The sequence below is a fragment of the Ascaphus truei genome, chromosome 19 (assembly GCF_040206685.1).
Source record: "Ascaphus truei isolate aAscTru1 chromosome 19, aAscTru1.hap1, whole genome shotgun sequence".
In the NCBI taxonomy this organism is placed as follows: domain Eukaryota; kingdom Metazoa; phylum Chordata; class Amphibia; order Anura; family Ascaphidae; genus Ascaphus; species Ascaphus truei.
The window spans coordinates 28153917-28179166 of NC_134501.1; the positions used below are offsets into that span (position 1 = coordinate 28153917).

General features: G+C 48.4%; 1 protein-coding gene across 1 annotated transcript in view; it reads right to left on the reverse strand.

Annotated features, from left to right (window-relative positions):
- Positions 1–25250, reverse strand: part of LOC142470192 (chymotrypsinogen A-like) — a 118665-nt gene that overhangs the window by 45130 nt on the left and 48285 nt on the right. The window contains exon 4 of the mRNA XM_075577168.1: positions 14739–14817. Coding sequence (XP_075433283.1) covers positions 14739–14817 — 79 coding nt within the window. The remainder of the gene's footprint in view (positions 1–14738; positions 14818–25250) is intronic.

Below are 25250 nucleotides of genomic sequence, written 5' to 3' on the forward strand. Positions count from 1 at the left end.
CTCCACTCACCACCCTCCCGCTCCATTCCCTCGCGCTCCACTCACCACTCCCTCCCGCTACACACCACTCCCTCCCGCTACACACCACTCCCTCCCGCTACACTCACCTCCCTCCCCGGCAGGGGAACAGGCTGTCACGCGGCGCGTAAGATGGCGGACCCCCTTCCTCCCTCGCGCTACATTCCCTCCCGCTACACTCACCTCCCTCCCGCTCCATTCCCTCCCGCTCCATTCCCTCCCGCTCCATTCCCTCCCGCTCCACTCAGCTCCCTCCCCGGCGTGGGAACAGGCTGCCACGCGCCGCGTAAGATGGTGGACCCCCTTCCTCCCTCGCGGCGCCGAGTGAGAAGATGGCGGCGGCCGGAAGTACAGGTAGGTGTCGCGTGTGTGTGTGTGTGTGTGTGTGACACTGCCCCCCCTCCTGTTCACTGCCCCCCCTCCTGTCCACTGCCCCCCCTCCTGTCCACTGCCCCCCCTCCTGTCCACTGCCCCCCCTCCTGTCCACTGCCCCCCCTCCTCCTGTCCACTGCCCCCCCCTCCTGTCCACAGCCCCCCCCCTCCTGTCCACAGCCCCCCCCCCCTCCTGTCCACAGCCCCCCCCCTCCTGTCCACAGCCCCCCCCCATCCTGTCCACTGCCCCCCCTCTCCTGTCCACTGCCCCCCCTCTACTGTCCACTGCCCCCCTCTCCTGTCCACAGCCCCCCCTCCTGTCCACTGCCCCCCTCTCCTGTCCACCGCCTCCCCCCCCATTCCCACCGCCTCCCCCCCCCTTCCCCCTCCGCTCCCCTTTCCCCCCCCTCTGCTCCCCTTTCCCCCCCCTCCGCTCCCCTTTCCCCCCCCTCCGCTCCCCTTTCCCCCCCTCCGCTCCCCTTTCCCCCCCTCCGCTTCCCTTTCCCCCCCTCCGCTCCCTTTTCCCCCCCCTCCACACCACTTTCCCCCCCTCCGCTCCCCTCCACCCCCCCATCCGCTCCTCTCCACCCCCCCTCCCCTCCCCTCCACCCCTGCACCCCCCTCCCCTCCACCCCCCTCCCCTCCCACCCCCTCCCACCCCTTCCCCCTCCTCCTCTAACCCTTCCCCCCCCGCTCCTCTAACCCTTCCCCCCCGCTCCTCTAACCCTTCCCCCCCCCGCTCCTCTAACCCTTCCCCCCTCCTCTAACCCTTCCCCCCTCCTCTAACCCTTCCCCCCTCCTCCACCCCTTGCCCCCCTCCTCCACCCCTTGCCCCCCTCCTCCACCCCTTGCCCCCCTCCACCACCCCCTCCTCCCCTTCCCGCCGCCCTTCGCCTTCCTGCCCGCCTTACCGCCTCCCCACTCCCGCCTCTGCCTTTCACCCGCCCTTACTCGGGCCGCCTCTGCCTTTCACCCACCGCCTCACAGCCGCTGCACGCACTCAACAGACACCCGCCACACTCGACACATACCTGCCGCCACACACACCTGCTGCCTCCCGCCCCTACGCACCGACATCACTGTCCCACCGCCTCACACCCTAGCAGGACCCCCACGCACAGACAACACTCACAACCCACGCGCCACCCGCCGCCTCACACCCTAGCAGGATCCCCACTCACAGACAGCACTCACAACCCACGCGCCACCTGTCGCCTCACACCCTAGCAGGACCCCCACTCACAGACAGCACTCACAACCCACGCGCCACCCGCCGCCTCACACCCTAGCAGGACCCACACTCACAGACAGCACTCACAACCCACGCACCACCCGCCGCCTCACACCCTAGCAGGACCCCCACTCACAGACAGCACTCACAACCCACGCGCCACCCGCCGCCTCACACCCTAGCAGGACACACGCCTCACATTTTTACATCACTTATGGCACCAAAATATACATTGTACTGTGGTGTGGTTACAATAAACCATTTTTATACAACATCGTATTACATTTTCTTCCATCTTTCTTTTCAATATTATTATCCAACCTTTACAACAAATACTCACCTATTGTTCCACAATTTATAAATAATACTACCTATTACGCATTTACATCCCGGGCAACGCCGGGTCTCTCAGCTAGTATATATATATATATATATATATATATATATATATATATATATATATATGTATGTATGTATGTATATATATACCTACATACATACATACATACATACATACATACATATATATATATATATATATATATATATATATATATATATATATATATATATACAGTATATACACACACACATAATGAACCAATATACAAATAAATGTAGAAGGGTTATCAAAATCATACTGTACTACAAATAACACTTCTCCATACAGACACACTACATTACAATGAGTTTCCTTTAATAATCCTAACTGATCTTACAATCTAAATCATCAAATGCCAATGAAAAACCTCACATTCCAATCAATACATTGCATTTACATTGTATAAATGATGCATAAAATCTATGCACCATATACATTCTGCAAATGAATGTGAACAATATCATTGCAAGCAAAATAGAAATACAGTACTTCTAAACAAGCCAACTATTTTAAGCAATCAAGTAAACAAAAATCAATATATAAGTACCAACCAGAAAACAAAATTTAAAACCAAGGCTAACCCTTACAATACCAAGGATTACATCTATCTAATTGTAAAAAACATTATACTGTACACACATTGAAGCATTGCAATAAACAACATACAGTACAGTACATCCACTGTATCTCCCTGCCTTGAGTGTAATCTGTGTAAAGCCCCCTCCCCCCTAATGTTTCTGTTAAATCGCCCTGCCTTGAGTGTAATCTGTTTAAAGCCCCCTCCAACCTAATGTTTCTGTTAAATCTCTATGCCTTGACTGTGATCTATATAAAGCCCCCTCCCCCTAATGTGTCTGTTAAATCTCCCTGCCTGTGTTGCTGTGAGTGCAGTTTATGTAAATGTGGGGGGGGGGAGTGGGTTATAACCCCACCTCCTTGACTGTGATCTGTGTAAAGCCCCCTCCAGACTACGGGTCCGCGGTGCCCCCACAGATGTGAGGCCACCGCTTCATCCCCGCATGTGTCACCCGTGGAACCACCAGCCTGATACCCGTGAGATACCCGATACAGGTGGTCTCCAGAGGTCTCACGTGGAACCACGGAACAAACCCTGAATGTAAAAAAAATAAACCTGGCCTATACATTCAATACATACACACACCCCCCCCCCCCAACACCTACAGTACAATAATGTGCAAAATAACTATTATCCAGATATGGGTAATAGATTAATTGCCCATTATTAAAAACATTAACTAGCATATTCAAATAAATAATAAAGTGCTACTGACCTCATCAAGAAGAAGTATCCGTCGCCATCAACATTCTTGTCTTGTCCACAAAATACATTGCCAAAACAAAGCCAATACATTGCAAGTACATTCAGATATCAATTAACCCCTTAGACACCTTATGGGATAATAACCGCAAAGGTAATTAAGGGGTTAAGCCACACTGGCCCGATACCCACCCTTCACCCATGAATTTGTACAGTGGCTTCATCATGCAACTATATATACAGTGTATATATATATATATATATATATATATATATATATATATATATATATATATAACAAAGACACAAAAATGAATACCGCATCACTTCCAAAAAATTAATGCAATGTCTAAATAACCTACTTAAATCAGGAAAAATATACCTGAGATAATTATAACAGATAAAAAAAATAAACTGTAGGTGGTGCTTGAGGAAAAGTTAAATATGAAAACACAAAAGAAAAAGAAACCTCTAAAATAGCACTCAGACAAATAATTGCAAAAATATAAAGGGTACTTTAATTAAATCCAAAAGATAACAGAAAAACAAACAGCTGACCAATGAACCCGCCTGACTATAATAGATTAGTGGACAACAGAAAATAACAAAAGTTAATATATACAAAACCCAATAAAAATACAAGAAAAATTGATGCCCCAAAGAATAGACCTAACTCACTGAGGGAAAAGGTAATTTCCTGCAGTGAAGTAAATCAGACCGGCCGGTCCCAAGGAATATTACTGGCTAGAGGACATCATACAAAAAGGTCAAAAATACAAACTAACAAAAGCATACAATCAAAGAAAACCATGGTGCTGAATTGATGACAGTTTGAGTGTAAAAGACACTATAATAAACTAGTTGCAGTACAGATGATGTTAATAAAAGGCATACATATACAAAACTACATTTAGTAACCCAAATACATAAAAATGCAAATAAGATGGGGAAACAAATGAGGGGTAAATAATCTGAGATACTCAGCTCCTGGCAAAATGAAGTACTGCAACCATCAAACAGCACAGCACAGTCCACTATTAATGTCCATGGATATAGGACATTGATGAAGGTTCAAAATAGAACATAGGCAGGCAGGGTCAGCAGCAGCAAAAATTAAAATTAGCCCACTAACGCGTTTCGCCCGCAAAGGCTTCCTCACGAGTGGTGCTAAGGCTATGTCTCAAGAGCATTTAAATAGGCAGGAGATTAACTCAAAATTCGCGCCAAAAAACAGTTAGTTACAGATGCATTCAATTGCCTCATCAATTCTATCTCTTCGGTATTATTACAGCACTCAGCAGCTGCGTATAGTCCCGCGAGACTTCAATCCGTGCATTGCACATGCACAGTAGACATATAGTTGTTGCGCCCGCCATCTTGTTTGTGGGCTGTGGCATTATTTTGCCCATAGTGACGTCACAGTCTCGCGAGAAGTGCGCAGCTCGCACATGCGCAAATAATTAGGTGATTGATGATGTAGCACATGCGCATCTGCACCATTACTCCAACGGCCGCCATCTTTATTATTACTAATAACAATAACAATCCTCTGTCACATGGTATACTAGAGCCAATCAGAATAGGGATGGAGTTCCCACGCTCTGATTGGCTACCATACCATGTGAGGCCGGCCATGTTTCTTTTAATGACGTCATCTTAAAGGCAATTGAAGCAAAGCCATTCTGATTGGCTGTGCTTTCATTGCCTTTAAGTGACGTCATCATTTTTATTTTTATCGGCCAAAACACATGTTTTTCACGGCCCAATCAGGGCCGTGGGAACTATATGACGAAAATGTGACGTCATAGGCCTTTAAAAACCTATGTCGTCTCATATTTAAGCCAGACGCCGAGGAGGAAGGACCTCCGGAGAAGAAAGAAGACCAGGGCGTGGCCAAAGATGGAAAGAAGACCCCGCCCGGAAGAAGATAGAAGAAAGAAGAATACAGATGAAGATGAAGATGGATTACAATTAGAAGACCCGTGGATTGATTTGGATTTTTAGTGTAATGTTTATTATTTTATGATTTTTTATTTTATGGGTTCCTGTGCCTGGTGGATTGGTTCGTGAGTAAGGTGCGCAACGGGAGTCGGTGGGGGCAAGTAATGGTAAGTGAACTAAAGAAATGTATTTTATTTAACTTGTTAATTTTTTTAAAAGCTTTTTTAACATGTGTATTTTTTTTTGTGGTATATCATTTCTTGCAACTGTATGTATGTATGTATATATGTATAGAGAGATATATACATACAGGGTAAGAAATGATGTTGTTTTAATAGCTTTCATTCATGTGTTTTAAAATAATTTGTCTATGTTGCTATGCTTTATTGTGTGTTTAAAGTATTTTAAAATGAGATAGATGTAATTGTTGATATTGTGTGCTTGTGTTCAGGGTTAGCCTTGGTTTTAAAGTTTGTATTCTGGTTGGTACTTATATTTTTTCACATGCTAAATTGTTCTGCTCCAGGTGTGAATTAGTTAATTGTTTCATTGTTCGGATGGACTGTCAATTGTATAGGGATGTAAATAATGATTGCTAATTGATTTTTGTTTACTTGATTGGTTAAAATAGTTTTCTTGTTTGGAAGTATTTGTATTTTGCTTGCAATGATATTGTTCACATTCATTTGCAGAATGTATATGGTGCATAGATTTTATGCATCATTTATACAATGTAAATGCAATGTATTGATTGGAATGTGAGTTTTTTCATTGGCATTTGATGATTTAGATTATAAGATTAGTTAGGATTATTAAAGGAAATTCATTGTAATGTAGTGTGTCTGTAGGGAGAAGTGTTATTTGTAGTACAGTATGGTTTTGCAACCCTTCTACATTTATTTGTATATTGGTTCATCATGTGTGTGTATATACTATATATATATATATATCTGTATATATCTCTCTGTATATATATATATATATACTGTTGATGAAGCCACTGTACAAATTCATGGGTGAAGGGTGGGTATCGGGCCAGTGTGGCTTAACCCCTTAATTACCTTTGCGGTTATTATCCGATAAGGTGTTTAAGGGGTTAATTGATATCTGAATTTACTTGCAATGTATTGGCTTTGTTTTGGCAATGTATTTTGTGGACACGACAAGAATGTTGCTGGCGACAGAGACTTCTTGATGAGGTCAGTAGCACTTTATTATTTATTTGAATATGCTAGTTAATGTTTTTAATAATGGGCAATTAATCTATTATCCATATCTGGATAATAGTTATTTTGCACATTATTGTACTGTAGGTGTTGGGGGGGGAGGGGTGTATGTATTGAATGTATAGGCCAGGTTAATTTTTTTTACATTCAGGGTTTGTTCCGTGGTTCCGCGTGAGACACATGCGGGGATGAAGCGGTGGCCTCACATCTGTGGGGGCACCGCGGACCCGTAGTCTGCGGGGATGAAGCTGTGTGGTCCCACTTCTGTGGGGGCACCGCGGACCCGTAGTGAGCACCCGTGAGTTCCCCAGACCCCAGTGGGAACCACTCGAGGCCCCGCAGACACCTGTGGGTCTGACCCAGGGCTCCCAGACATCCTTGGGCCTACCGTGGGGACCCAATTGTGGCCCACGGTGACCCAAGGAGACCACCTGGGGGCCATGGTGCTGGCGGGACCCACCAGCAGGCCTCCAGAACCTGTTTGAAAAGGGCTGCTGGTACCCTGTAGTTCTGTCAGGTGCCCCGCCAGCCCACCGGGAACTCGCGTGGGGCTGCGTTATGAACCCTGTTTGTAAAAGGATAAATCTTGTATTTATGGGGGGGCACAGAGGGTGGGTAATGTATTTAATAAATATAATGATGCTTATTGTGGGGCTGTGTATTGTTTTTATTGTGGGTACTGGGTGTGGGGGGGGGGGTTTCCCCAACGGTATGTGGGTAGGCCTCCCTTGTGGGTAGTGGGTGAGGGGGGTTAGGCCTCACGGGGTGAGGGGTTAGTGTGGGAGGGTATGTAGGCGTCCCGAGTGGTGGTGAGGGTGGGTTAACCCCTTAATGACTGTAGCGGTTAATAACCGCTATGGTGATTAAGGGGTTAGGGGACATTACTTTGGATGTTTTAATTTTTGTGTCTGTTTTTGCAGAAGTGGAGGGGCCATGGCCAGGATGGGGGGGGTAAAGGTATGTGGGTAGTGGGTGAGGGTGGTTAGACATCACAGTATGCACATCGGGTCCCCCCCCCCTCCCCACATTTACATTAACTGCACTCACAGCAACACAGGCAGGGAGATTTAACAGACACATTAGGGGGAGGGGGCTTTATACAGATCACAGTCAAGGCACGGAGATTTAACAGAAACATTAGGGGGAGGGGGCTTTACACAGATCACAGTCAAGGAGGTGGGGTTATAACCCACTCCCCCTCCCCACATTTACATAAACTGCACTCACAGCAACACAGGCAGGGAGATTTAACAGACACATTAGGGGGAGGGGGCTTTACACAGATCACAGTCAAGGAGGTGGGGTTATAACTCACTCCCTCTCCCCACATTTACATAAACGGCACTCACAGCAACACAGGCTGGGAGATTTAACAGACACATTAGTGGGAGGGGGCTTTATACAGATCACAGTCAAGGCAGGGAGATTTAAAAGAAACATTAGGGGGGAGGGGGCTTTAAACAGATTACACTCAAGGCAGGGAGATTTAACAGAAACATTAGGGGGGAGGGGGCTTTACACAGATTACACTCAAGGCAGGGAGATACAGGGATGTACTGTACTGTATGTTGTTTATTGCAATGCTTCAATGTGTGTACAGTATAATGTTTTTTACAATTAGATAGATGTAATCCTTGGTATTGTAAGGGTTAGCCTTGGTTTTAAATTTTGTTTTCTGGTTGGTACTTATATATTGATTTTTGTTTACTTGATTGCTTAAAATAGTTGACTTGTTTGGAGGTACTGTATTTGTATTTTGCTTGCAATGATATTGTTCACATTCATTTGCAGAATGTATATGGTGCATAGATTTTATGCATCATTTATACAATGTAAATGCAATGTATTGATTGGAATGTGAGGTTTTTCATTGGCATTTGATGATTTAGATTGTAAGATCAGTTAGGATTATTAAAGGAAATTCATTGTAATGTAGTGTGTCTGTATGGAGAAGTGTTATTTGTAGTACAGTATGATTTTAATAACCCTTCTACATTTATTTGTATATTGGTTCATCATGTGTGTGTATATACTGTTTATATATATTTTTATTTTGTATATACTGTTAATATATTATTAAAATACAGTCATGCTGCTTCGTTACCATAGCACATAGCCGCAAAGGTAAGGAATGAGTGTTTATTTATATATGTGTTTTATTCATACTGTAGATGTGCAGAGGGTCTCCGGAGCTGAACCGCTGTGGTTTTAGGTCCGGGGACCCCGTGCTTCCCGAGATACAGGCCCCTTTAGGGGGTGCCGGTATCCCTCTGCTTTGTTTACATGCCGCGGTCACATGATCGGGACATTGAAATGCAGAGGGATACCGGCACCTCATAAAGGGGGCTGTATCTCGGGAAGCAGGGGTCCCCGGGCCTGAAACCAACGCGGTTCAGCTCCGGAGACCCCCTGCACATCTACACTATATGAATAAAAATGTATTTTAAATAATTTTTAATGTGCCGATGTTTGCGCAGAGAGAGCAGCGGATCTCTCTCTGCTGCAAACACATCTCGCCAGGGGATGGCCTATAGTATCATTGATGTGCATATACAGTACTGTATGTGTATGTAAGGGGTTATAGGGGTTGTTGTTATACAGTATATACTGTATATATACAGTATATACTGCATTACAATTCATGAATTTCTCGGCTTCAAAGACAACAGCTCGCAAACGCCCCTATGAGTTTTTACACAGCATTGCAGTACTGCAGCCAGCGGGAATAAAATGCTTAAATCACAGCCGCGAAAATAACGCAATACACTCCGGCCGAAAACGATACAAAACCGCACATCACCGGGATATTCCGAAATTCGTGGAGCTAGCTGAGTTAGAATAAATTTGGTCGCCACTGTATGTCTAGATCGATATATACAGTACACACAGGGTAAGAAATGATTTTGTTGGAAATGCTTTTTTTGCAGTATTTCAAATGTATTTTGCTATGCGGCTATGCTTTAATGTGTGTGTAATGTAATTTTTATTTAGATAGATGTAATTTTGATGTTGTTTGCTGTACTTTAGGTCAGGGGGAGACTTGCTTTTTTATAGTGGATTATTTTTGGTAGTTATTTTTTATCTGATGGTAACTTTTTTTGTTAATGGTTTTGTTGAAGTATGTAAATAGTTAATTGTGTAATTGATTTGGATGGTATTTTAATTGTTTTGGGATTTGATTAATTAATGGTAATTTATTTCTGTTTACTTGCTTGGTTTAATTAGTATACATGTTTGTATGGAATTGTACGGCGTATCTACAGACTGTCTCGCCACCGACTACTCGGCGTGTTGCTATCGCAGTGATTCGCCAGGGATTCGGCCCTTCCTGCATACTGCGAGGGCAACACGCCAAAATCATGCCGATATTGAACCCCTGCCGAGAGTGCTTTTTCGGTGCTTACTGCATCGAGCCCATAATCGGAATGTCAGCATTTATAACAAACACCCTAAATGAGAACTTTGCAAAATTAAAAAAGGAAAGGGAAAAGTTCATGGCGGATTCCATTTCTAATCAAAAACAACATGAGTGGAGCATAACACATCTGAAGATCTTTTGGAACAACTATGTGAGGAGGTCCAGGAGACATCGGAATTGAAGAAAAAAATAACGGCCAATATATGGGATGTTCAACACCTTTATGAAAGTGTGCTCCATCTGATGCAAGACATGGAAGAGCTCAAGACAGAGCTTCAAAAGACATCGACCACAAAGACCAGCTGTGCCTAAGCAGGATGTGGTCTTGTTCAATTGGATGCCATAGGGAGAGAGACTGTACAAAAGATGTTTAGAATGTTACGTTTCTATATATATTGTACATGTTAATAAAAACAATAAAATATTAGATATATTCAAATATAGAATTTGATTTTTGAGTGTGTAATATTTGAGAACAGTAACACACGGTGAAATTCCTTTTCTGTATAAGCGTGATGCATTGAAGGATATTGTAACGGTGAAGGGGTACCCAGGCCAATAATAAAGGTATTATGCGCGGCTTGGTGCCCCTGAGCCATATTGGGGAATCGTAGATTGTCAGCTCTGCAACCCAAGGAATGGCATGAACACTGTAATTTCCATATACATGTATTTGTGTCTCCCACCAGGTATAAGGTGGTGAGACTAATGTGATTTATACATGTAAAAAGTATTTCTGTGGCAGTATTTCCCCGTAACTGCACAAAGGAAAAATGGTTTTAAAGCTCAGCACCCTAGCATGGCAGGCGGCATTTTGCAAACTTTCGCTATGAAGCTCCTAGCCCACTGAGATTTGCTGTAAGCGCTGTTGGGGTAAAATCAGAAAATATCATATCGCACAATTTTTATAGAGTTAGATAAAAATTGATGAATGAAGGTCCCCCTATTTTAATTGTACCAACATGTTAGACATATGGGGATTTTCATATAACACGCCAGAGACAGAGGAAATGCTTCATTTGTAATCACTGTTGTTAGAAATGTATGGCAGGAAATTCCTGCTAAGGGAACAGCGCATTTTCAGCCATGGACTTCTAAGACACCCCGCTGGCGTGAGGCCAGGATGTCTGGAAAAAGTCTGCAGTTGAAAGGCTCCCACTCACCAGAGTGTTAAGTGGGAAGGGGTAATGCAAGTATCCCCATTTTAGCAAATGTCCGTGCATATGGGCCAAATGTCCTGCCAGCTCAGACAAAATGTCGCCAGGTTAGGGGGACGGGTCTGGTTTGCTTAGCGGCAAAGGTGCGAGGTTCGCACATGCCCTTAGCAAACTAAGAAGCCCTCTGCCAGGTTTTGCCATGTATGCGCAACTCTGGGATAGGTGGGAATATTTGTTCCCATAAAGAGATCGGCTGCAGAGGTTAAAAATAGGGGGTTTTACTGCATAAGAATCCCTGCAGCCGATCAGGAGGCAGTTCCATCTAAGATTCATCATGTAACAAGATTCAACTAAGCTTCATTTTAAGACTTTATACCATCGTAACCAAAGTCAAGAGTTCGTAAGAACTAAGGGTTCCAGATCCAATACTACAGCGGCAGAACGAAGGAAGCAGCACCGGCGGAGTAACAGTGGTTGTGAGAGGCGCCACTGACTAAAGACTGTTTCCAGCTCTATTTGCGCGTAACTCCCACTCCTGGGAAATTGTGTCTAGAGACTCAATTTCCACAGATTTCGTTTTGGGAACACGATTTTTCGTTTGCCCCCGTTCCAGTAAGTGTATTTTTAGTATAATTGTAAACTAATGTGTGTGTTTATTCTGTAAATAAATCACAATTTATTTTACCTCTTCGCTTTGCTGAATAAAAGGATCCGGGTATTAAGGTGTTAAAAGTGCTGGTCTCCCATGACAGATATCAGATAATGCAATTTACTCACTGACACAATGTAAGGATCTGCTGTATTGTTCTCTCCAGGGCTCTGCATAGGGGGTCATAAAGTTATATTATTGGGTGCTGTGTAATTCATGCTATTGAACTCATTTTTTAATGTTATCTAAACTGGAGGATCCCACAGAAGCCGATTCGTAGCAACGCCCCCCCACCACTGCTGATAAGCTATCTGCTGGAGCCAAAATTACTCTCATGCTCACATATCCACACGCTAAGTAGGTATTGAGTGGCAAAGTCTGTTTTGCTGACAAAATGTCTTATGACAGGTCACAATCAATTGTGTAAACAAAAAAGTAATGTTACAAACGGCCCCCTATACCAGAGGTGCAACCTGCGGCTCCCGATCTATCCTACATGCGACCCCCAGCTGCTTCCCCTCTCCCCCCCACTATCCTGCCATAAAACCTAATCTGGCCTGATCCGCAGAGGGGGCCTGCTGGAAGATGTCTGTGGAGGTGCCTGTCCAGGCAGCATGTTGTAGACTGGTTGAAGGGAGGTTCCCCTGACAGGCACCTCTGTGGACACCTTTCAGCAGGCAGCTTAGCAGACCCCTCTATACAAGTTTCTAAAAGGGCCCCTCATGCCTCCAGGGCAGTTAGTAGGGAGCAGACAAACTCAGATCCTCTCTTCCTATATCCCTGTCCCCTCTCTCTCACTCCTCTCTCTTCCAATATCCATGTCCCCTCTATCTTTCTCCTCTCTCTCTCTCTCACTCTCACTCCTCTTTCTTCCCCTCTCTCTCCTCCCATCTCTCTCACTCCTCTCTCTTCCATCTGTATATCTCTTCCCCTGTCTCTTTCTCCTTCCCCTGTCTCTTTCTCTCCTTCACACCCTCTATCTCTTCTTCCCCATCTCTCCTTCTCGCTATCTGTTTCCTTCTCCAATTTCCTTTTCTGTCCCCCTCTCTCTTTTCTTCCCCCCTCTCCCTTTTCTTCCCCCTCTCCCTTTTCTTCCCCCCTCTCCCTTTTCTTCCCCCCTCTCCCTTTTCTTCCCCCCTCTCCCTTTTCTAACCTCCTCTCCCTTTTCTTCCCCCCTCTCCCTTTTCTTCCCCCCTCTCCCTTTTCTTCCCCCTCTCCCTTTTCTTCCCCCTCACCCTCACTCCCCCTCACTCCCCCTCCCCCTCAATCCCCCTCCCCCCTCACTCTCACCCCCCCCCCACTTTCACTCCCCCTCCCCATCTCACTCCCTCTCCACCCTCACTCCCCCCTCCCCCTTACTCCCCCCCTCACTCCACCACTCCCCCTCACTCTCACTCCCCTTCACTCTCCCTCACTCGCACTCTCCTTCCCCCCTCTCTCCTTCCCCCCTTTCTCTCTCCTTCCCCCCTTTCTCTCTCCTTCCTCCCCTCTCTCTTTCCTCCCCCCTCTTTCTCTCTATTCCCCCCTCTCTCTTCTTCCTCCCTCTCTCTCTTTCCTCCCCTCTCTCTCCTTCCTCCCCTCTCTCTCTCTCTTTCCCCCTCTCTCCTCTTCCTCCCCTCTCTCTCTTTCCCCCTCTCTCCTTCCCCCCTCTCTCTATCTCTCTTTCCCCCTCCTCTCTCCTGCCCTCCTCTCTCTCCTGCCCTCCTCTCTCTCCTGTCCTCCTCTCTCTCCTGCCCTCCTCTCTCTCCTGCCCTCCTCTCTCTCCTGCCCTCCCCTCTCTCCTGCCCTCCTCTCTCTCCTGCCCTCCTCTCTCTCCTGCCCTCCTCTCTCCTGCCCTCCTCTCTTTCCTGCCCTCCTCTCTCTCCTGCCCTCCACTCTCTCCTGCCCTACTCTCTCTCCTGCCCTACTCTCTCTCCTGTCCTACTCTCTCTCTTCCCACAATCTCTCTCTTGCCCCCCTTCCTCCCCCCTTCTCATCTTTTTCCTCCTCTCTCTGTCTCTCCCCATATCCCAACATAGAATACACTGTGCATGTAGGGGTTTAATAGGGGGGGGGGAGTGGTGAGATGTGGTGATTACAAGGTGAAGATGGGGGGAGGGGGATTAATCAGGGGGTGGGGGTTGCTCCCTTAATTTAACCTGGGCCCCAAGATTTCTATTGGCGTATGTAGACCAGGGCCACTGACAGATTTCCCGGGGCCCAGGACTAGAGTTACATCCGGGCCTCTCCATGCGGTATTGTGAGCAGCCCCCATTCGACACCTCACAAGCCCCCTCTATTTTTCCCCTTCTTCCCATGTCTTTCTCTCCCCTCCGTCTCCCTCTTCCTCACTCACCCCCCTCCGCCTCACATGTATTTATCTCCCCTGCGTCTCACTCTTAGGCAGTGATTACAGTGCCGGCTGCAGGGTGCGCACGCGACCGCGTGACGTCCCTCACGCGAAACCTGCACTGTAGGAAGGAGGCATCGGGAGGCAATATGGAGGTGTGGCAGAGGCGTTGTGGTGATGTCACATGAGCGGTTTGAGCTCATTGGCCGAACTGCCTCACGTGACGCTGATGTCACGTGAGCGGTTCGCCTCATTGGCTGAACCATTTCACGTGATACTGACATCACATGGCTGTCTGCTTGGAGAGACAAATTCATTCTGCCTGTCTGTCACGCCTCTGCATGGTCGCGGGCACTATGAGCAACTATATTGGAAGCAAGGTACTTGTTTCTGCAGCTACGCGAGCCATTGCTGGCACTATAATCGCAACCTAAGGATCAAAGCCCTCATTACCTTCTGTATCTGTTAGTGCACGTCTGTCCTTACCTGTATGTCATTCAGTTTATGTAATTTACATCTCGCGCACCCGCATCATACCGCGCTACGGAATATGTTGGTGCTTTACAAAGAAACAATGATAATAATAATAAACACTTCAGGAATGCAGGGAACAAATTAGCAAACTTGATTCCCTCCCCCATTCCCCCCCCCCCGGCAGCAAAGGGATCAAAACTATTAGAGAAGCCCCTGCCCCCTTGTTTGCCTTCCATACAATCTTCATCTATCAGTAACTTACCTTGGAGATGCCTTTGACCTGCCTGGCTTCGGATGGGGAAGACCGATAGTACATACCCAAAACAACAAAATCGGAAGTTCTGTGCAAGAGAGAAAGACGTGGAAATACCATCGTTAATACCAGAGGTCACAGCATGAGGGTATTAGAGAGTATAGGTGGCACCGGAGTATCAATAGGTTTTTCAATTTTCAAACCTTGAGTACCACACCCTCCTCCAAATAACATATGGAGAGATACGTGCTCATAAAGGAGCTCACCTGAGATACCGGATAAATATTCATTTTTTTAACTTGGTTATTTAGACTTAACTGTAACTGTCACACAGTAGCACAAAGTATTTTGGGTCAGACTAATTGGTTACCCTCTAATTACTCTCTAACATGTATGTGTTCATCCAGTATGCCTGTCATTTAGGAGCACATGGGTTAATTTTATCCTGAAACTAGGGTCACGTTTGAAGTATGAATAGCTCCAGTTAGCTTTAACTCATGTCTTCCCTCTTCCAAGGCATAACAAGTCCTCAATATCTTTTTTAACTTTATTGCAGAAGTAGAAAACAACGGGTACGTGTAGGTGTAGTGTGAGTAGAGAGTGCTTCTCTATCTGGATTGCTTCTATGAGGTGGACTATGGTAAGACAGAAAGGCCTTACCAGGGGTGGATGCAGACAGGTCTGTACTCACTGTGATCTAAGGTGGAAAAGGAAGTGTGAGTGTACTCTGGGTAAGATAGCCCGGGGACAGACCATCTGTGAGCAAGGCAGAGGGAGAGAGCAGACTAGCCCATTCTGAGAGAAAGGCTGAGGTTGCTATAGCAACTCACTGACTATGTCTGAGTAAACAACATGTGTAGCAAAATGTTGCCCTTTCACATGCAGCAAGCTGCTGTGACAGGGGAAATAACAGGCAGCTGAACTAGAGAGAAATGAATTCCATGAACTGCAAAGGGAGACAGAGAAATATGGAATCCTGTTCCATGACACTCCCCGTCTGGTATCTGGAGATACCACTATAATAAAGTATGTGGAATATATGTGCAATGCAAACATAAAATAACAATGCAAAAGTCCATGTCCACATAGCGATGTGATACCGACTGGCATCACTGGCTTCAAAGTCCCTTGGCCAAGGTTCTTGGGCAAAAGATGCAAAATGGATGCACCACTCCAGGTTAGCTGGGTGCATCACAGTGTCTCTCTTGGTGAAAGTCTCTGGCACTGTTTCTTGTTAAACTTATGGAAGAACAGGACTTTTGTCTCTGTAGTTTCACCTACAGAGTGCATCCCCTTGTAGGTATGCCATTTGTGGTGGCCTGTCACTCTATCACCTGGCATTTGGCAGAAGGAGATGGCTTTTGGCTCCTTGCGGAAGCGGATCAACACTCCTGGAAGACTGGTTGTCAAGTCTGGTCCAGTGAAGAGGGCGTCATCCAGGGAGACTCCCTGGTGCTGAGCGCTGGAGCTGAACACTACCCGGATTTGATAGGGTTCCTGAGGGTGGTAGACCCCTGCTGATTGGAGGTACCAGCGATTTTCGCCTTCCTTCAGTGAAGGTGCTGGCTTTGCATGGCCGCTAAGGAATGTCGTCTGGGTGAAGGCCACAAAGTTATGTTTGGTCTCCGGTTTCCTTTGTTGGTCGCAGCGGAACGAAGTGAGCCTAGAGATGGCATGTTCTTTGTTGTTTGGGAGGCGTCTTCTTGGTGAATGGAATGGTAGCAGGGTCCCCCAACTGCCCGATCTGTCCTGAAGAGCTCCTTATCCATTATCTTCTGGGATTCTCCATCTTCCATCGATGGTACTTGTATGTTACCGTCCCTTGTTGTCTGGAACGCTGTACACCCTAGGTCATCAGAACGTTTCTCTTGCACGAGAACGTCTCCACGTATTTTGACGATACTCCTTTGTGTCTCTTTGTTAAGTGCCGTCAGGAGGTTGTTTTCTCCCTGAACATGACGAAGAACAGTCTCTTTTGTCCTTGTAAATGCCTTTGTGAAATGTCTCTGCGACTGTCCCTTTTTTGACGTGTGAGAGGACAGTCTTTTTGCCACTGTGGCTTCACCTGCAGGGCGCAATCTTTTGCGGCTATGCCAGCCGTGGCAGCTGGCTGCTTTGCCACTTGGAATTCTGCGGAGAGGAACAACTGTACGTCTTAGCTGTGCAATTGCTCGCGGGAGGACCGTCCGATTGTTTATTGTCTTTTGGACGATCCCTTTGTCGGTCACCCTCAGGAGGTTATTTTCTTCCTTCGGTGGAGTCGACTCGTCATCCTTGGTTGTCTGAACCACTAAGCATCCTAGGCCATTATCACATCCCCCTGATGTGAGGATGTTTTTGTTGATCTCAGGGTATGACCTTGTCTCTTCTCTTCACTTGGCCCTCCTGTCACTTGGAGAGGGTTCAGAGAGGGATGTGTGTCCATATTCTGTTATCACCGTTCTGCGGGCGTCAACATAATCTTGTCTGTGCCCTTTGTCAGTGCACGCGTTGCCCACTATCACCCATCCTAGGTCAAGTCTTTGGGCGTGTGGTGCATTGTGGGGTCCGTTACGCTGTTTACGGACTTTATGTACCCTCAAGAAGTTCCTACCGAGCAGCAGCAAGATCTTGGCACCTTGTTCTACCGGCGGGATGTAGTTGGCTATTCCTGAGGTGCGGGTGATGGCGTGCCATGTCTGGTGTGGGAATCTCGTCCCTGTTTGCGGCCATGTGGTTGCACTCGATGATTGTGGGGAGAGCTATCTTCACTCTGTTATCCACTGAACGTATGACGTAACCGCTTGCTCTTCTCCCTGTTGTCTCAGTTGACCCTGCACAGGTTCTGAGGGTGTAGGGTGAGGCATTGCAAGAGCAAGTTGAATAAGTTGAAGAACTCAGTCTTCGCCAATGATCTGTTGCTTTGGTCATCGAGGATTGCATACATCCGAATAGCCTTGTCAGGTTGTCCCTGGGGGTGCACTGCGACAAGGCATATTTTGGAGCAGGACATTTTGTCACTTCCTTTTCTGCAAACCTTGGTGCACTGAGACATGACAGATGTTGGCTCTCCTTTCTCCTTCCTTCCCGCCATGCTCCGCTACGGAGGATGGGTTGATGAGTTGGTGGAGTGTCAGCGCCTCTGGATGTAGAGATATTACGTGCTTGTCACTTTTGCACACTGCACAATTGATGTCTTCTTTACAGTCTCTGGCTCGGTGAGTCGTGGAATTGCAGCACTTGAAGCAAACTCCGAATTCTCCGAGTAATTTCTTGCGTTCCTCTAGGGATTTCATCCTGAACCAAAAGCACCTGTTAAGTGGGTGTGGCTTCTTGTGTATGGGACATTCCCTTTTTGGGTCCCTTGGTTCCTCGTCTCCGGCGACCGACTGATCGGGAGTAGTTTGGGTCGTGGGGGACACGTCTGTCCTGTGGACCGAGATGGGTGTTTGAGTGTTACCGTATCTCGCCACTGGTCTCTCATTCCTCAGGCTGCTTGCACTGTGTGTGGTTTGCGCACCCAAGATGAAGCTGGGATCGTTCCTTGTCCTTGCCGCTTCGCAGATAAAGCTCAAGAAGAATGAGAATGGGGGGAAGGCGACTTGCTTCTCCCTTTAGTATTTGGAGCCTTGTGAAATCCATCATCTTGGAGGTTGTAAGGTAGCTTCTCCAAGATTGGTCTCACTCCGCGAGCTGAGTCTAGGACGTTGAGACCTGTCAAGGAATGGTCTGTTCTTGCAGACTGCAGCTCTTGCCGCAGGTCCCCGAGTTCTAGAAACTTTGAGTAGTCTTTAGCTGTGATCTTGGGTAAGCTGTCCACTCTTCGATTGCTTCGGGCTGCCGTAACACTCTTCTAGCCTTTCCCATACTAGGTCAAGACCTACTTGGGGGTGGTTCGCATTTGCTGCCCCGAGTCTCTTCGCGTGTTCCATGGATTATTTCCCCAGCCATTTGGCTAGCAGCCTTAGTTCTTCCATAGCTGAGACGTCCAGGCTCTTGATTGCGTCCTTGAACGCGAACTTCCACATTCGGTAGTCCTCGGGACGGTCGTCAAAGTTGGTAAGTCCTGTTTGCACCAGGTCACACCGGATCATGTACTTGGCCATGTCTGTCAGGCCTGATGCATCAGTGTGTTGGTCACGTTCTGAGGTAATTGCTGGGAGGGTCCGTGCGGTTGCCTCTTCCTTGGTGTGGATGTGTGATGACTGCTGGTCAGTGTGGGGGGCTGTGTTCTCCCGTGTGGGTGTACCTGGATTGTGAGCCTGTTGTAGTGCATCCATGTGCGCGCTGGCGTGTGGATCACTGTTGCGGCTGTGGCTATCCCAGGCAGCATGTACCATTGAAGGAACAGTGTCTTCTCCTCGTGGACTTAGCAGTCTTCGGTGTCTGTGGAGTCACTCCCTCCATGTTGAGATGGTGCGCTGGTGTTTATGCTGAAGAGGCTCCTTACGTAGTCTTCGGTGCGTCGGACCGGATCCTCTGAGGCTATCCGTCTGTATGGTTGCTCCCCGCCCTCCTGTTTTGCGGCTGCTTCTAAAACTTCGGCTTGGGCTATGGCGGCAGCGGAGTCCTCTTCTTTGCTTAGAGCTTCTAGATCCGCATCCAATTCTGCCTTTCTACTCGCAGCGGCGGCACTGGCAGCGGCGGTGGTGACATTCTGCTCCTCCTCTTCTATGCGCGCTCTTTCTGCCCTTACGGCTGCCTCTCTCCGACCATATTTGGACCTGGCACGTGCGGCCTCTCTGGTGGCTCGCGCCTTGATAGCCTTTGCGCTTGCGCTAGACATTTTAGATTGTGCTGATCTTGCTGACCTTGACGAGTGCCTGGTTGCGCTGGAGCACTGTGATGCGGTCTCCAGGAGGAGCTCTTTTCTCTCAATTTGGGCGTCCGCGATGGCGGTTCGCACGCGGCTGTCACGTGTCAAGTCAAAATTGTGCTGTAAGTCCCTGTCTTGCAGGTTTTCGCCGGTGTTAGCCCTGGCCAAGAAAGTGATGTGTGCCTCTGACAGCCTTTTGTAGCATGAGTGATCTATCTTTAATTGAGTTATTGCCTGCTCGAGCTGTTGTACAGAATTGCCAGCGCCGGCGACATTGTGTATGCCAAGCGTGCTTGTTTCCCAGGCCAACTCTAGTTTAGCACGGTGCGCTTCAATGTCATTCTCAGCCCAAACTGAAGTCCTAGAAGCAGCCGCGGGGAGCACCCATACAGATGGATAGCCTCAGAGGATCCAATCCAACGCGCTGAAGATTACGTAAGGAGCCTCTTCAGTGTAAACACCAGCGCACCATCTCAACACGGAGGGAGTGACTCCACAGACACAGAAGACTTGCTAGGTCCATGAGGAGAAGACGCTGCTCCTTCAATGGTACATGCTGCCTGGGATAGCCACAGCCGCAACAGTGATCACACGCCAGCGCGCACACGGATGCACCACAACAGGCTCGCAATCCAGGTACACCCACAAGGGAGAACAAAGCCCCTCACACTGACCAGCAGTCACCACGCGTCCACTCCAAGGAAGAGGTGACCGCACGGACCGTCCCAGCAACTACCTCAGAACATGCCAATGCCTCAGGCCTGACAGACATAGCCAAGTACATGATCAGGCGTGACCTGGTGCAAACAGGACTCACCAACTTTGATGACCGTCCTGTGAACTACCGGACGTGGAAGTTAACGTTCAAGGACGCAATCAACAGCCTGGTCTTCTCAGCTAGGGAAGAGCTCAACCTGCTATCCAAATGGCTGGGAAACGAATCCAGGGAGCACGCGAAGAGACTTCGGATGGCAAACGCGAACCACTCCCAAGTAGGTCTCGACCTAGTATGGGAAAGGCTAGACGAGTGCTACGGTAGCCCCGAAGCAGTTGAGGATTCTCTCTTCAAAAGAGTCGACAGCTTTCCCAAGATCACAGCTAGAGACTACTCGAAGTTACGAGAGCTCGGGGACCTGCTGCAAGAGCTGGAGTTTGCAAGAAAATACCATTCCTTAACAGGTCTCAACGTCCTAGACTCAGCTCGTGGAGTGAGACCCATCCTGGAGAAGCTACCTTACAACCTCCAAGAATGATGGATTTCACAAGGCTCCAAATACAAAAGGGAGAAGCAAGTCGCCTTCCCCCCATTCTCATTCTTCTTGAGCTTCATCCGCGAAGTGGCAAGGACAAGGAACGATCCCAGTTTCATCTTGGGTGCGCAAACCACACACAATGCAAGCAGCCTGAGGAATGAGAGACCAGTGGCAAGATACGGTAACACTCAAACACCCATCTCGTTCCACAGGACGGACGTGCCTCCCACGTCCCAAACTACTGTACTACCGATCAGTCGGTCGCCGGAGAGGAGGAACCAAGGGACCCAAAAAGGGAATGTCCCATACACAAGAAGCCACACCCACTTAACAAGTGCTTTGGGTTCAGGATGAAGTCCCTAGAGGAACGCAAGAGGTTACTCAGACAATTCAGAGTTTGCTTCAGGTGCTGCGGTTCCACGACTCACCTAGCCAGAGACTGTAAAGAAGAGATCAAATGTGCAGTGTGCAAAAGTGACAAGCACGTAACATCTTTACATTCAGAGGTGCTGACATGCCACCAACTCAACAATGCATCATTCGTAGCGGAGCATGGCGGGGAGGAAAGAAAGGAGAGCCAACATATGTCACATCTCAGCGCACAGAGGTTTGCAGAAAAGGAAGTGACAAAATGTCCTGCTCCAAAATATGCCTTGTCGCAGTGCACCCACAGGGACAACCTGACAAGGCTATTCGGATGTATGTAATCCTCGATGACCAAAGCAACAGATCATTGGCGAAGACGGAGTTCTTCAACTTATTCAACTTGCAAGAGAATGCCTCACCCTACACCATCAGAAACTTTGCAGGGTCAACTGAGACAACAGGGAGAAGAGCAAGCAGTTACATCATACGTTCAGTGGATAACAGAGTGAAGACAGCTCTCCCCACACTCATCGAGTGCAACCACATGGCCACAAACAAGGATGAGATTCCCACACCAGACGTGGAACGCCATCACCCGCACCTCAGAGGAATAGCCAACTACATCCCGCCGGTAGAACAAGGCGCCAAGATCTTGCTGCTGCTCGGTAGGGACATCTTGAGGGTACATAAAGTCCGTAATTAACATAATGTCCCCACAACGCACCATACGCCCAAAGACTTGACCTAGGATGGGTGATAGTGGGTAACGCATGCACTGACAAAGGGCACAGACAAGACTATATTGACGCCCGCAGAACGGTAATAACAGAATATGGACACACGTCCCTCTCTGAACCATGTCTTGGCCATCTCCAAGTGACAGGAGGGCCAAGTGAAGAGAAGAGACAAGGTCATACCCCTGAGATCGACAAGAACATCTTCACATCAGGGGGATGTGACAATGGCCTAGGATGCTTAGTGGTTCAGACAACCAAGGATAACGAGTTGACTCAACCGAAGGAAGAAAATAACCTCCCGAAGGTGACCGACAAAAGGATCTCCCAAAAGAAAAGAAACAATCAGACAGTTCGCTTCAGAGCAATGACACAGCTGAGACGTACAGCCATTTTTCTCCACAGCGTATCAAGCGTCAAGGCAGCCAGCTGTCATGGCTGGCATAGCCGCAAAAGATTGCGCACTGCAGGTGAAGCCACAGTGGCAAAAAGACTGTCCTCTCGCATGTCAAAAAAGAGACAGTCGCAGAGACACTTCACAAAGGGATTTACAAGGACAAAAGAGACTGTTCTTCGTCCTGTCCTAAGAGAAAACAACCTCCTGATGGCAGTCAACAAAAAGACACAAAGGCGTGTCACCAAAATACATGGAGACGTTCTCATGCAAGAGGAATGCACAGATGACTTAGGGTGCACAGCGTTCCAGACCACAAGGGACGACGACAAGCAAACACCATCGATGGGAGATAGAGAATTCCTGATGTTAACGGTCAAGGAGCTCGTCAAAGACGGACCAGGCAGTTGGGTGAACCCGCTACCATTCCGTTCACCAAGAAGGTGCCTCCAAAACAATGGGGAACATGCCATCTCTAGGTTCACTTCGCACCTCTGCGACCTACAAAGGGTACCGGAGAGCAAAAACAACTTTGTGGCCTTCATCCTGAAGATATTCCTTACCGGCCACGCAAAGCCAGCACCTCTAATAAAGAAAGGTGAAGAATGCTGGTACCTCCAATCATCTGGGGTCTACCACCCTCAGGAACCCGATCAAATCCATGTAGTGTTCAGCCCCAGGGAGTCTCCCTGAACTACGCCCTCTTTACTGGACTAGATTCGACAACTGGCCTTCCAGGAGTATTATCCTCAATGGAATGTTTAAAAGCACCCAAGAACGGAAAACATTTGAACTCAGAATGATAAGACTCTTTGACACCAAAACCAAAGGACTTAATGCGGACATGGGTTTTCTCACACACTATCAAAATTGTTTGTAATGATCCTGCCTGCCTCAATTCTTATCCACACTTTCTCTCCCCCCCAGAATCCCTTCCCCTCCCCACCTTTCTTTGAGACCGTCCCCTGGCTTCAAACACTTAACACCCTACCTTATCTACAGTAAATATCTGGGTTTTTTTCCCCCTCTCTCTACACTGTTTTAGCCATTGAATCCTTTGTATATCAGTATTGCTAGACCTGAAGAAGAGAGGAGAACTCTCGAAAGCTTGTCCTATGACATAAATTGTTAGTCCAATAAAAAAAGGTATCATCTAATGCTGAAGAACTCAATTATTCTGCAAGATATATATATATATATCTACTATATATTTCTGAAAGTGTCCTATGTGTCCGGGTCTGTATGTGTCTCCCTGTGTCCCTCCCTGTGTCCCTAGCGGCAATCCCATTGGACCTGCCTCAGGCCAATGACATTGCTCCCTTGGCCCACCCGCCCCCGCACACCTCACACCACTGACTCAGCCCAATGAGATTGCTCCCTTGGCCCCACACCCGCCCCCGCACACCTCTCATTGGCCTGCGCCCAACACACCAAACACACCAACACCACTGCCACACTCTCCCAGCCCTCACTGACCTTTGGGAATGCTTCACAGCACCTAAACATCAGTTCTCTGGGAGATTTGGTAACGCTTCACAGCACCTAACCCTCATTGCTCTTCACAGCTCTCACCTCTCAACCACAACAACTGCGGAATCAGGTACAGACTCTTAGCTATATATATATTCTTTTCACCACTGCAACACTACCCACCCTCACACAACACCGCACGCTCACCCCACCTCCACACAACGCACCATCACGGAACACACACCACCTGTTCACAACCACCCCCCCACCAATGCACACCACAAAGCATGCCACACATCTCCCAGTAGGGCCTCACACATCACCTTAACACTCCTGCAACATAAATGCTTCACTATATAACATAGCACTCATTCCATTCTAAAACACCTCCTCACACGTCTGCTTTATGCACCACAAAAGCCACCTCCACGGACCACACATCTCGCCTTCACCCTGCTGCCACATCCGTGTTTCAATCTACACAACAAACCCTCCTGGATACCGGCCCCCCCCACCCCCCCCAAACACTCCCGTCCCACAGATGCCCCCCCCCCCAAACACTCCCGTCCCACGGATGCCCCCCCTCACCCCCCCCAAACACTCCCGTCACACGGATGCCCCCCCAAACACTCCCGTCGCACGGATGCCCCCACCACCCCCCCTCCCAAACACTCCCGTCGCCCGGATGCCCCCCCACCCCCCCTCCCAAACACTCCCGTCGCCCGGATGGCCCCCCAAACACTTCCGTCGCACAGATGCCCCCCCCAAACACTCCTGTCCCACGGATGCCCACCCCCAAACACTCCTGTCCCACGGATGCCCCCCCCCAAACACTCTTGTCCCACGGATGCCCCCCCCAAACACTCCCGTCGCACGGATACCCCCCCCCCAGCCCCCCAAACACTCCCGTCGCCCAGATGCCCCCCCCCCCAAACACTCCCATCCCACGGATGCCCCACCCCCCAAACACTCCCGTCCCATGAATCCCCCCCCACCCCCCCCCTCCCAAACACTCCCGTCCCACGAATCCCCCCCCCCACCCCCCCCTAAACACTCCCGTCGCCCGGATGCCCCCCCAAACACTCCTGTCGCACGGATGCCCCCCCCCCACGGATGCCCCCCCACCCCCCCAAACACTCCCATTGCCCGGATGCCCCACCACAAATAACTCCCATACACCACAACACCCCACAAACCCTCTCTCACTACCTCCGTTCAGGGCCCGCATCCCAAGCGCGCACGTGGAGCGCCAACACTACCTCCGTTCAGGGCCCGCATCCCAAGCGCGCACGTGGAGCGCCAACAATACATACACACCAAACCCAGCACCACATACACATAACTCCCAGCACCACACTAATAAACTCCCGTCGCACGGATGCCCCCCTCCCCCACAAACACTCCCGTCCCACGGATGCCCCCCCACCACCCCACAAACACTCCCGTCCCACGGATGCCCCCCCACCACCCCCCAAACTCCCGTTGCACGGATGCCCCCCCCCCCAACAC